Here is an 11,585-nt window from a genome sequence, read left to right as displayed (position 1 = left end):
TGAAGTTGAACTTAGCAGTTCCAGGTTTAAAGTAGTGTTTTTTTTCTCTTCTCCCAAACAATTTTCCCTCCAGACACAATCTAGCCCAAGTAATTAAATAGGATTTCTGGTTCAGTCACAAACTGGAACTAATCCAGCTTCTATGGAGCACCTTGAGCTGCTGTGGGCATGCCTTCTCACCTGCAATCTTCAGGTATTGCTTTCCAAGGCCATTTGCTGATCAAGTATCATACAACCTTCGATTGTATGTAGAGCGATGCTCTTTTGATAGCGTGCTAGATCAGTGTTTGAAAACAATACTAATATTAGTCCTGTATTGCACAGAAGGTCTGGGAAATAGCCAGGCTCTACAAGCTGTGTGCTTCTAATTCTACCATAATGAATACTACATGGGTATTTTTTTTACTGGCTTGCTGACAAGGAATTTTTCATGACACTATTTTTTCCTGTTTTTTTTTTTAATTTTCATTACTTGCCTATTCCAATATCATTTTGCTTACACCTTAGGCAGCTCTTGGGCTCTGCCAACCATGGCAGAGCACATCCCTTGTAGCACAATAGTGTGGGATACCAGTGTCACATCAATTTCATCAATTACCCGTGTCATATCAATCTATTATTCTTTTATACTTACTTAGAATCTCAATACATTCCATCTTGACATATTTCTCTTGAATTTCTTCTGGTTCTTTGTAATCCTTTATAAATCATTGAAACAATTCCAGAGTTCACTTCTTCCATTTCACTTCTTTCCATAGAAGAAAAATTAACAAGATGTGCTTCCCCATTTAATTCAGGTAACATCCTGGAATCATGGAGGTGCTCCATTCCAATGATCTATCACTTTGGATTCCATTGCTGCTTCATATGCAAAGATAGAGCACCTGACAGACACATTGTTTTACATACACTTTGGAAGATTGCTAAACTGTTTGTCCAGGCATCTGCCTACACTTGCCCAACCCTGCTTCACACCACACTTTTTTCCTGCCTGCAAGTGAGACCTGTTGGAAAGGAAAATGGAGCTGGGGCAATCTGCCAGATGCTTTTCTTATTTGTCCCACATTAAATGTGTAAGGACAACACCACTCACCAGCCCACAACTAAGGCAAAATAATGCTCTATTATTGAGACAGAGCTATTTATCCTTGCATATCTTTCTGCCATATCTAAGACTGGAGGGAACCACATTCTCACAGCCATGAGGATTAGCCCTGTGTCCCATCCCATGCCTTTTCCTTGTCTCTTTTCACTGTATGTTATTCCTTCTTTAAAAGCAATGGTTTGTTGTGCAATTCTCTACTGCTCCCTGTTTTAATAATTGTCAGGTAAAATGACAGTAGTATCCCCATATATAATTCAGGTTATTGAGAGGACAGTCTCTCAACATATTTCCCCACTATGCCATCATTTAGTCATCCAACCATGGTGTCAACATAACAGCAATGAGAATAGGTTTCATATCTCTTCAGTAGTGATTACTGGTAGGTGATGCTATATGTGATTAGTGAGAAACAGCCTTTGATACTTAAAAGATGCAATGAACTCGTGTTTGAGATAAAATTAGAACCAAAAGCATACCAGCACCAAGCATCACTGTTTGGTGGTATTGCCTTAGAGGTTGATTTCAGACCATTGACCAACTGTCCCATCTAACCTAACATTGCTTTATGCTGGTCATATTTTTCTCTAGTTTGAAAAGATATTAATAGCCTTCAGCAAATACTTTCCATAAAAGTGAAATCTAATTTTTAAATGAAGGAATATAGAAGAAGAAAAAGAAAAAGAGGAATATGTTTGTATATTGTATAACTCTAACACACACACACACACACACACAAACACACACTATCATCTATGTATTCAGCATCAATCAAGTATTGTGTGATATTGGATTGAATTCCAGATGTACGGTAATAGATTCATTGTCTTCTTTTTGGTTCCTCTTAACAACAGGGAAAAAAAGAAAATAAGCTTTATTGGATACTTTTATTTATATGCAAAACAGTGTACCATTCATGAGAGATATGAAAAAAAGTTCGGATAAAAATCAATTTCTCTATTTGCACTACAAAATATTGCCTTATACAAAGCAACATACATACGTGCACACGCACACATACATACAAAAAAAACCCTGAAAGAGACTAAAATCTTTGGATAACAGATATGTTCACTCCCGTGACCCAGACATACTTTTTAAGAGTTTCACAGCAAAACAGCATATAACATTTTCTGCTTGCAAATTTTTTGGTTGTCATAAAAGAAAGTACTCCTGTTTTTCCTTAATATGGAAAAGAAAATTTGTAATACACACACACACACACACACACACACACACAAAGACAGACAAACAAAACTATTCCCTTATCAATTATTTCCAAAATACATCTTTAGACAGAATTACAGATCAGAATAACAACAAACATTTTAATTTCTATTTGAAAATAAAATCTTCAAGTGAACTGCTAGTATTTTGATTCCACACACACAAAATAAATAAAGTTATCAAGGACAAGTCCAAATATATAAAATACGTTTAAAAAGAGGGCATTGGTGCAATAAAACCAGAGCAAAATGAAAACCACAATCTGGTTTCCAATGAACACTTCCAGAATCAGACATTTATTCCACAGAAGAAAATGTAAACACTTGACTATAGAAAACCAGTTGGCACAAAGTCTTCAACACAAAATCTTAACCACCCTCAAAAACTAAAAAATTGTCTTGGGGAGAAAATAGTCCACTTTTGCTACTTAAATTAAAAAATAAATTATTTTTAACTGCACTCCTGTATCATACATTAAGGTCACAAGTAAATGAGATCTTTATTTTTTTGGATACAAAGAAAGGGGCACTTGACAATCTCTATTATCACTGGGTTTGTTTAGAAAAGAACCCCACCTTCCACGTAAGATGTGCTCCTGTTTTGGGCGGCCCGGGGACAAGTGAACTCTCCATCCAAACCCCCGGAGGGAAAATTTCCATTTCAAGTTTCTCTTTTCGGGCGTGAGTCAGGAAAGCACTTTAAGGCACGAGCTTAAAGCCAAGGGACTTCCAGCCAAGCTTCCGCCGGGTTCTCGAAACTTTGCTGAAAGGGGACCCTATCGCGGGGAAATTTTGAGAGGGGAGGGAAGGTGAAGGAAGGGGCAAGCCGAGACCGTCCATCCCTCAGAGACAAGGGAGCCTCCGGGGACTTGACCTGGGGAAGGAGCGCCGCCTACAAGGCCGAGCCCCAACGGAGGCGGCTCCAGAGGGACCCAGCAGCCTGTCCATCTTGCCTGTCGACCTTCCCCGCGGGCCCTGGTCCCCGGGCGCCTGCCCTACACGTCTAGGACATGGTTGAGATAGGATATGTAGCAGATGGCCAAACGGAGGATCTCAATCTTGGAGAGCTTCTTGTCCGGGGGAAGCGTGGGGAGCAGTTTGCGCAGCTCGGCAAAGGCCAAATTGAAAGCCTCCACGCGGATGCGCTCCCGCGTGGCGTGGGCCGACCGATATTTGGCCGTGGCTCGACGGCGCCGCCGCTTCTCCTCACGGCTCAGCGGCTGCGGCGGATGGGCCGCTGAGCGACCTCCTCCTGCGCTCTCGCCGTTTGGCGTCTCTAAGTCGGAGGCGCAGCAGCTCCGCAGCCCCTTGGCCTCCAGAGACTCCGGGTCGGACGGCGCTGACGACGGGTGGTCCGAGTCCACTGCTTGGTCTGGGCTCAGCATCATCTGCCAGGCGGGGAGGCAAGTAATAACAACATAAAAATCAAGACGGGAGTTCAGTCAGTGCCGCTGTTGAATGTTCTCCCCCACCCGGCTCGTGATAGGCGGGAAGGGAGCCAAGCACATCAGCTTGCGCCCTTCGTCCGCCCGCCCGCCTTCCCCGCCACCCTTGCCTTCCTACTCTAGCCAAGGTAGCGCAGCTGTTGTCAGAAGCTCCCGGCGGAAGCCTGAGCCGGGTTGATCGCGTGTGCCTGCCGCTTACTTCGCGCCTGCGAGCCGGCGGGGCTGAAGATATTGGACGACGAAGGGCCCTCCTGCTGCTGTTGCTGCTGCTGCTAGGAGGCCTCGCGAGGAGACTCGCTTGCGCTGCCCAGGCTGAGGGGGACAGGGGGCTGCTTGCCTTCCTTGGGTAGGGTGGCGCGACAGGGAGGGAGGCTGCTAACTAAGGGAGGCCTTGCAAAAAGTAGAAGCGGCCTTCCGACCGAACCACGGCCGCCGCCTGTCCGTTCTCTATCAGCTCTCCCCCGGAACGCCATAACATCCTAGCTTTCGTTTAAAAAGGGTGTTCTTTTTCGTAAAAAAACCTTTTTCGTTAAAAAAAAGTTCTCAATAAAGATATTACGATCTAATGATCATTAAATAGTGATTGGATCAACTGGAGAGCAAATATAATGGAAAACTTAACTGAAGTGTTTTGTATGAACTTTTATCCTTATCTGAGAAGGTCGCTGTATTGTTTCTGTTGTAATCTATATGACTATTTTTCACTTACATCTCGGTTCACAATGTTAGGCATTCCTAAAAGGACCCCAGAAGGTGTTTTGAACATTCAGGTCCTGATTTCCTTTAGAAGTCCTGATTGCTTTCCCTGGAAAATAAGCAGCAGTGACTTGTCTCGGAGGGCTTTTTTCAGCGAGACCCTTGTGAAAACTGCCTCTGTTTTTCTTGACTGCTCGGCGAGAAAATTCAAAAGCACATCCTCCCCTTCGATCTAGTCATGTCTGGGTTAGGAGATTTTTCCTGCGCCCCGGCCGTGTAGCAAAAAATCAGTTATTTCCCCAAAGATCCTCAGCAGAGCTTTGAGCTCTTTCTGATCTGGTTTTGGAGGAACGGGTCATAACTGCTGCCGGTTGGTTCTTGTTTGTGCCACTTCCACAAGTAGCATGAGCCCAAATTTGAGGTGGGACCTAAGGACCCTTCCTGGGACCCCAGAAAGCAAATTCTGAGGTGCAAGTGAAAACAACCGGACAACAAAACAAGGACTCAGTCTCCAGAATGTGGCTGTGTGGAGCAGCTCTTCCTGTCTCTCTGCTCGTTAGCCAGTGGGCGTCCAGCCAGGGACCGAACTGTACAGGGTGTAACAGATTTGAGAGTGCCCGTAGGAGGCTACTCAACAACCCACCCACCCTGATAATTTTTTCGGTAAAATTTCTGAACCGGGACGCGGAGCCCCTCTAGTTTTAGCTCTATGGGAGACCTTCTGGAAATGGACAGAGGCCTGTTGCTGCCTAAGTCCCCGTGCGCCTCCTTTTCGGGCAAATGTCTCTTTAGCTTCAGTCGCGCCTGCTTGGCAGCCGACTCGCCTGGGGATATCCATCGACCACAGCGACCGCTCCATGGGCAGGCTGTGGGCAGGGACCAAGGTCCTGAATGCCCGCTGCACCATAGTCCCGAGGCTCAAGAGTGTCCCCCCATAGAACAAGGTTGGGGCGGGGCTGGGGGATTTATAGCTCGATGCTGGCTCCATCTGTCAGCACAACCAAGCCAGGGAACTTCCTAGACGCTTTGGCGGCTGGCAAAGCCCAAAACAATGCAGCAGCGACAGACAGAATAGCCACCTCGGAGACACCCTTATGTGTCTGGGTTGGAGGAGGGGAGGAGTAAGGGCGGCGGGGGGGGGGGGAAGAGGACCTCTGACCAAGAGCGAGGAGGAGAAACAGAAAAGAAAGGAATTAGAAACAGAGAGTCTTACATGGGAGATGTTAGGGTGGGGGGGTAGTAATGTTGTTGATGAGGATGACGATATTAATGATAGGGAAATGGATGACAAGAAACCGTTTCAAGATATCTCTATCGAAAATCCAAGTGGAAAATATAGATTTTTGCTTTAAGTCTTTTCATCATCAAAGGATACATATAAAACCATTCTAAATCTGCTAAACAGCAAGTGGTGAATAGGGGGAAGAAATAAGAGCAAACTTAACCTACTGAAAGCAAAGCAGGGCGGGAGAAGAAACAAAATCTATCAAACATAGAAAGTATTATTTGGCAAACAATAGACTAGAAGGACTTAAAGTCTCGAAAGATTTACTGGATTTCCCAGCTCCAGTGAGCTTTTCCTGTAGACGCTGGGTTGTCCAACCTCAGAAGCGCTACGAGGAGAAGGAGAACGGGGAGACTTCTCCTTTTTGAAACTGCTATCTATTTTTCCTTTGAAGAAGCGTCTGCTTAGGTTCATAGTAATAATCAGGAATGTGAAAATCCAGATCAAAACAACATTCCTCTTCGGTGGATAACTTTGAAAGGAAAATATTCCAGCTTGAACGAAAATGGGAACTTAAATACTTAAATACTTAAATAAGGAAAACTAATTTGAATGATCAGCTTTTAAATATTTACATTTAAAATATTGGTCAGTGGAGATTTGCAGCGAAAATTGTTCTAAGCAAACCCAATTTGCCTGATTTTTAGCTTGGAAGAAATCTTCTGTTTTCTGTTTTCAGAATAAATTTCTAATAACTTTGCTTTAGGTGCGAGACCAAAGAACGGAATATGGATTCCATTAAGGTCTGTATTTATATCTATCTCAAAACAAAACATTTTCTTGTTTGTTGAATGGAATGCCGCCAATTTTACCCGTACATATTAATATTTTAAAGGAGTTTACCTTGTAGGAGAATCTTGCCTTTAAACACTTCTAACCCCTTTTGCGCCTGAAATAAAATGCGAGGAGGAGAACATCTTAGACATAAATTAGAGGAGGAGGAGGAGGAAGAGGAGGAGGAGAGGAAGAAAAAGAAGAAGGGATCCGCATATAATAAAATAAGTAAAAAGTAAAATGTCCTATTGGTAGAAATAGTTCGGAGTCCTTTGCAAAACTCGCAGGTCGAGAAATGGAGTAATTGTCAAAAGACCAAAGGATTCCTATAAAAATTAAAATGCACTAGAAAAACATGATCCCCGGGAGTGGGGGAAAAAACAAACCTCTGCAGATCTACAGTATATCGCGCAAAATTGTGCTGATAAAATTATGCTGGAAAGCTGCGGCCGCCGCTTCCGCCTCCTCCTGCGGGACCTCAGCAAATAACAAAAGAGTCGCGGCGCTTCGAGAAGGAAAGCTCCGGGCCCTTCCAGCCGGCGGCGCGCGGGCAGGAGTCTTCGGGCCCGATCTGCGGCTCAATCGCCGTGGCGGAGTCAGATCGCTCCGTTGCAATCAAAGCTTTTGTGCAAACGGCGGACACCTTCTTGGCTCGCAGGTTCAGCGGGCGGCATCCAGGTCCTGGGAACAGCCCTGCGTTGCAGTCCCGACTCTTTTTTGGGGGGGGGAGATAAAAGGCACCCAGACTAGATTGCTTCCCCTGGTCCTTCAAGATGCGATCTGCAACATCCCCCGACGCCCTTGGAGCCCGAGCAGAGGGCCGGGCCACGCCAGCGGTATAGAAAAACCCAGGGAGCGGCCTGCAGCGAGTGGCGGCTGGATTGCCGTTTGGTTCCGCTGGGCTTATCCTGGAGAAGTGGCCGGATATAAAGGCACAGTAAAGGGCCGGCAAAGGGGAGGCGACATGATTCCCTCCGAAGTTGCTACCCAATGGGCGATCCCATTGGATTGCCAACGAGATGCGAGTGGCTTAATTGGACTTGACATCTGTCACCGTGTGGGAGTTTCACAGCCCAAATATTGTCAGTCAGCAAGCTCAGATTCTCCCTTCATCCACAACAACGATTACTCTGGCTAAAGAGGACAGAGGAAGCCCATCCTCCATTCTTTTCTCTCCAGGGCAAATGGAGATGGCACCTGTAGATGCGTTTCCTTAGCGAGCTCTGGAGGCTGTAAGTACGTTCAAAATCCCTAACACCTCCTGGGTACAAACATCCTCAAGACCTATGGATGTGATATGGAAACATCTCCAGCCCCTGTCCTCCTAAAGCCCCATTCTCAAAGTGGTGATATAACCCTTCCATGTGTACCTGAGACAACTGTTCCCTGCACATATTCTGACACAGGTACAGAAAATAGGAGAAAGTGGCAATATAGCCAACAAAGAAGGGCAACACAAAACTGTAATGTGGAAAAGGGAAGTTGATCATGTACAACCTTCCTCCAGCATCTGTGCCCCAGCTGACTGACTGCACCATCAAGTTGCATCCCTAGGTTCTGCAATGCCCGGGGGCGGGGGGGGGGAAGGGGGAACACATAGAAAGGTAAGCTGTACACTGTTGACTCGTTGTGGTTGGCTCAAATCCATGCCCCACTCCTTCCCCAAGATCCAGAGCTGGGCAAATCCAAAGGGGACATCCCTAAAACAAGTGTCCATGCAGATTAGTACAAAGGTATTAATGCACTCCTGGGTAGAGTGTCAAACAGATTAGCAGGAGTTGCAACTTGACAAGCGGGAGACTGCTATTACACAGAAGGGAGAGTCAGAAGGCAGAAGCAAAAGGAGAGAGGAATCCCTGTGCTACTGATGTCCTGAATTATGTGCAACCAAGGGATGTGAGGAAGCTCCAGAGCCCATCCTCAAAGGCTACCTTATGAAAGATGCAGCAGAGCCCAACAGGATGATGACAATGAACAAGAAGAGAGCAGCACCATGGAGAGTGTCACGATCTATTTGTGTGGGTAGGCTATAACAGTCAAAACTAACCTTCAGTTTTGTGGGTCTTAGGGAAGGAATGGTAGCAGGCTGAGACTGAGAGACAATGTCCTGGGGATTATCAGGAAATGCATGAGTGTTTGCATGCAGGAAGTTATAAAAAGGGGTGATTGTGTATCATTTGTGGGGCAACTCTTCGAGGGACAGAGTGGCAGACCAGCCTTTCTGAAGGAGAGAACATAGAATAGAACAGCTTATCTGAAGGATGCCTATCAGCACCCCAGCATCTAAAGTACCATGGAGGATAGGGTGCATGATAGCCAGCCACCTGTGGGAGATGTACTTGTATCAGTGCCTAATCATCTACAAAAAGTAGTTTGTTGATATTATTACTATTCTTAGGCTTCTTTGCTTTGCTATCAATGTAGGTGATAAGCAAGAATGGTAATAGTACCATTTTATTCTGTACCATCTGTTTTATTCTGGATGTTACCATGAAGAGTTTTGATGTTCTTTGGTTTGATCTGTTTGCACTTCTGCAATCACTAGACATATTTCTGCACAGGCTAATAAGATGTTCACTTAGTCCATATTGGGTCAATGTTTGCCATAGCAATTTCCTATCAACTCTATCAAATGCTTTCTTTTGGTTTATTAATGCGACAAAGCCCAACCCTGTGGGTCCACATCATGAGCAGTGGTAACAGGACAAAATAAGGAATTACTGGGTGTGAGAAAAGAATGACATGGTCTTGTGCCACAGGACTGTTACGGCAGCCATGAAGGTTATCCTAAGTCATCCTGAAACGGCCTGACTAAAGAGCTCTGATGAAGCTGTGCCAGGCCCAATAAGCTGGCAGTGGATAATATATTGCTACAGAAATTATAATGAAATGCAAATAGACTGATTTAATTGAGTGTACACCAAATTCTGCACACAAAAATAGGTATACCGTTTAAGAAATTTACCTTGCAGTTTAAAAAAAATAATATCATGGAGATTTCATTCTCTAATACTTTGCTGCCTGCAGGAAATTAGGGGCTGACTTGATTCCTAGAAGAGTTAAATGGTTCAATTTATATGCAAAAAAATTCATACAGCACTTAGACATAGGTCACGTTTGCTTTTTAGAGGGCCTACTGATAAGAATGCCAACTTCCTGAGATATTATAAAGTTGCTATGATAATGGTAAATAGAAGTTTGCTCTATCATATGTTGCTCACCTCTCCATTTATGCCTCCTTTTTCTTTTTATTGAATATGATCACCTTTCTGTTTTCAGCATTTATTTTAAAGATTTTTAGAACACTATTTGTCCAATACATATATTAATTTCCTAGCTCTCACTTTAATTGAAAAGAAACCTTCTCTACTCAATGCTAAAAAATGTCATTGATAAATAAATTGAACAAGAGTAGCATCAACACAATCAGAATTGTCTGTTATATGACCTGCTGGGAGAATCTAATGTGAATGTGAATGTTTGTGCATAATGCCATAATTAATACCAATAATCATCAACGTTGTGGAAGCTTCATCATTGAAAGCTTTCAAGAAGAGACTGGACACTCTCTTGTCTGAAATGGTATAGGGCAGTGTTGGTGCCCTTGGTGCCAAAAAGGTTTGCCAACACTGACTTTTCAGACAAGTGGCTGTCCAATCTCTTGCTTGTGCTTGTGATGAAGCTGCTACAACGTCTGAACCCAGAAGAGCAATGGGCAATGGCTGGCTTGCCTGGAGAGATGGTTCTGCGTGCCACTTCCAGCACATGTGCCATAGGTTCACCATCATGTGTATAGGGTCTACTGCTTGAGCAGGAGTTTGGACTAGAGTCACTAGACCTACAAAGTCCCTTCCAACTCTGTTATTCTAAGTTATTCTTGCTCCTTCTTCTTGTTCCACTAAACATTCCTAGCATCGTCTTCTTCCAATGAATTTGAACACATGACATGACCAAAGTAAATCAGATGTAGTCTTATGATTTTAGCTTCTGGTGATGTCTCTGGCTGTCCATGGTATTTACAATAATTTACATCAGCACCACAATTCAAAGGTATCAATTTTTCAATCAACCATTCTTAGTGTCCAACTCTATCAAAACTATAGCACTATAGTTTTCTGGTGGATATCAATCCTTTTAAGTTGGAGATACTCCTAAAGTTGGTGATACTATGTTGTGCCCCAACCTTTGGAAAATTGACTTGAAGAATTGATATTTTTTTTTTTTAAAGTTTTAACTAAAGTGGCCTTCCATTAAAGGTATTTTAATAGATCTCCAGTGCTATAATCATCTCCTGGGGCTTTGCCTGAAGGTAAGACCAAAATCAAAGGTTCAATTTGTTATGCTCAGATAGAAGGCCAAGGTGCTGTGTCCGGAAGTTCTAAACTGAATGCAAAGTTGGATGGATAGAAGTGGGAAGCAAGTGAACCAATATAGTAATTTCTGCTCATGCTGTGAGCAACCCAGCTGTCGGCAAGGAGAAGAGCAAGGCCAGCTCATTCAGGATCTCTTCCTCATACCACTACATGACAACACAAGCAGCAATTTCCCCCACAGTGAGGTGTTGGGGAGGTGAACACCATGAAGTGTAAAGGAGGGACGATAGCACCTACTGAAACCGAAGAGCAAAGTAACCACAAAGCAGCATCAAAAACTCAAAATACAATACAGGTAGTCCTCGACTTACAACCACAATTGAGCCCAACATTTCTGTTGTTAAGTGAGACATTAGTTAAGTGAGTTTTGCTCCATTTTATGACTTTTCTTGCCACAGTTGTTAAGTGAATCTGGCTTCCCTATTGACTTTGCTTGCCAGAAGATCAGAAAAGACAATCACATGACTTTGGGACACAGCAAGGCTCATAAATATGAACTAGTTGCCAAGCATCTGAATTTTGATCACATGCTCATGGGGATAGTGCAAAGGTCGTAACTATGAAAACGGTCATAAGTCACATTTTTCAGTACCATTTTAACTTTGAACAGTCACTAAACAAACTGTTGTCAGTTGAGGTCTACCTGTAGTTTATCCTTCATGTCTTTTTCCTCAGATGTTCTGT

At 43.8% G+C, this 11,585-nt stretch overlaps 1 protein-coding gene across 1 annotated transcript; it reads right to left on the bottom strand.

Moving 5' to 3' along the window:
* Nucleotides 1-1,975: 1,975 nt before the first annotated feature.
* NHLH2 (nescient helix-loop-helix 2) lies at nucleotides 1,976-7,135 on the bottom strand. The gene is made up of 2 exons (XM_014063105.2): nucleotides 6,598-7,135; nucleotides 1,976-3,716 (listed from the first exon to the last, which is right to left on the bottom strand). Exon 2 carries the CDS (start codon nucleotides 3,714-3,716, stop codon nucleotides 3,324-3,326), a length of 393 nt encoding a protein of 130 aa, XP_013918580.2. The 5' UTR covers nucleotides 6,598-7,135; the 3' UTR covers nucleotides 1,976-3,323.
* Nucleotides 7,136-11,585: the final 4,450 nt, after the last annotated feature.

This window comes from Thamnophis sirtalis, unplaced genomic scaffold (assembly GCF_051295495.1).
Source record: "Thamnophis sirtalis isolate CommonGarterSnake01/CBP01778 unplaced genomic scaffold, rThaSir2_p1.2 scaffold_5, whole genome shotgun sequence".
Classification (NCBI taxonomy): domain Eukaryota; kingdom Metazoa; phylum Chordata; class Lepidosauria; order Squamata; family Natricidae; genus Thamnophis; species Thamnophis sirtalis.
Note: the sequence above shows the minus strand (reverse complement) of the source record. Positions and strands in the feature narration are given on the sequence as shown.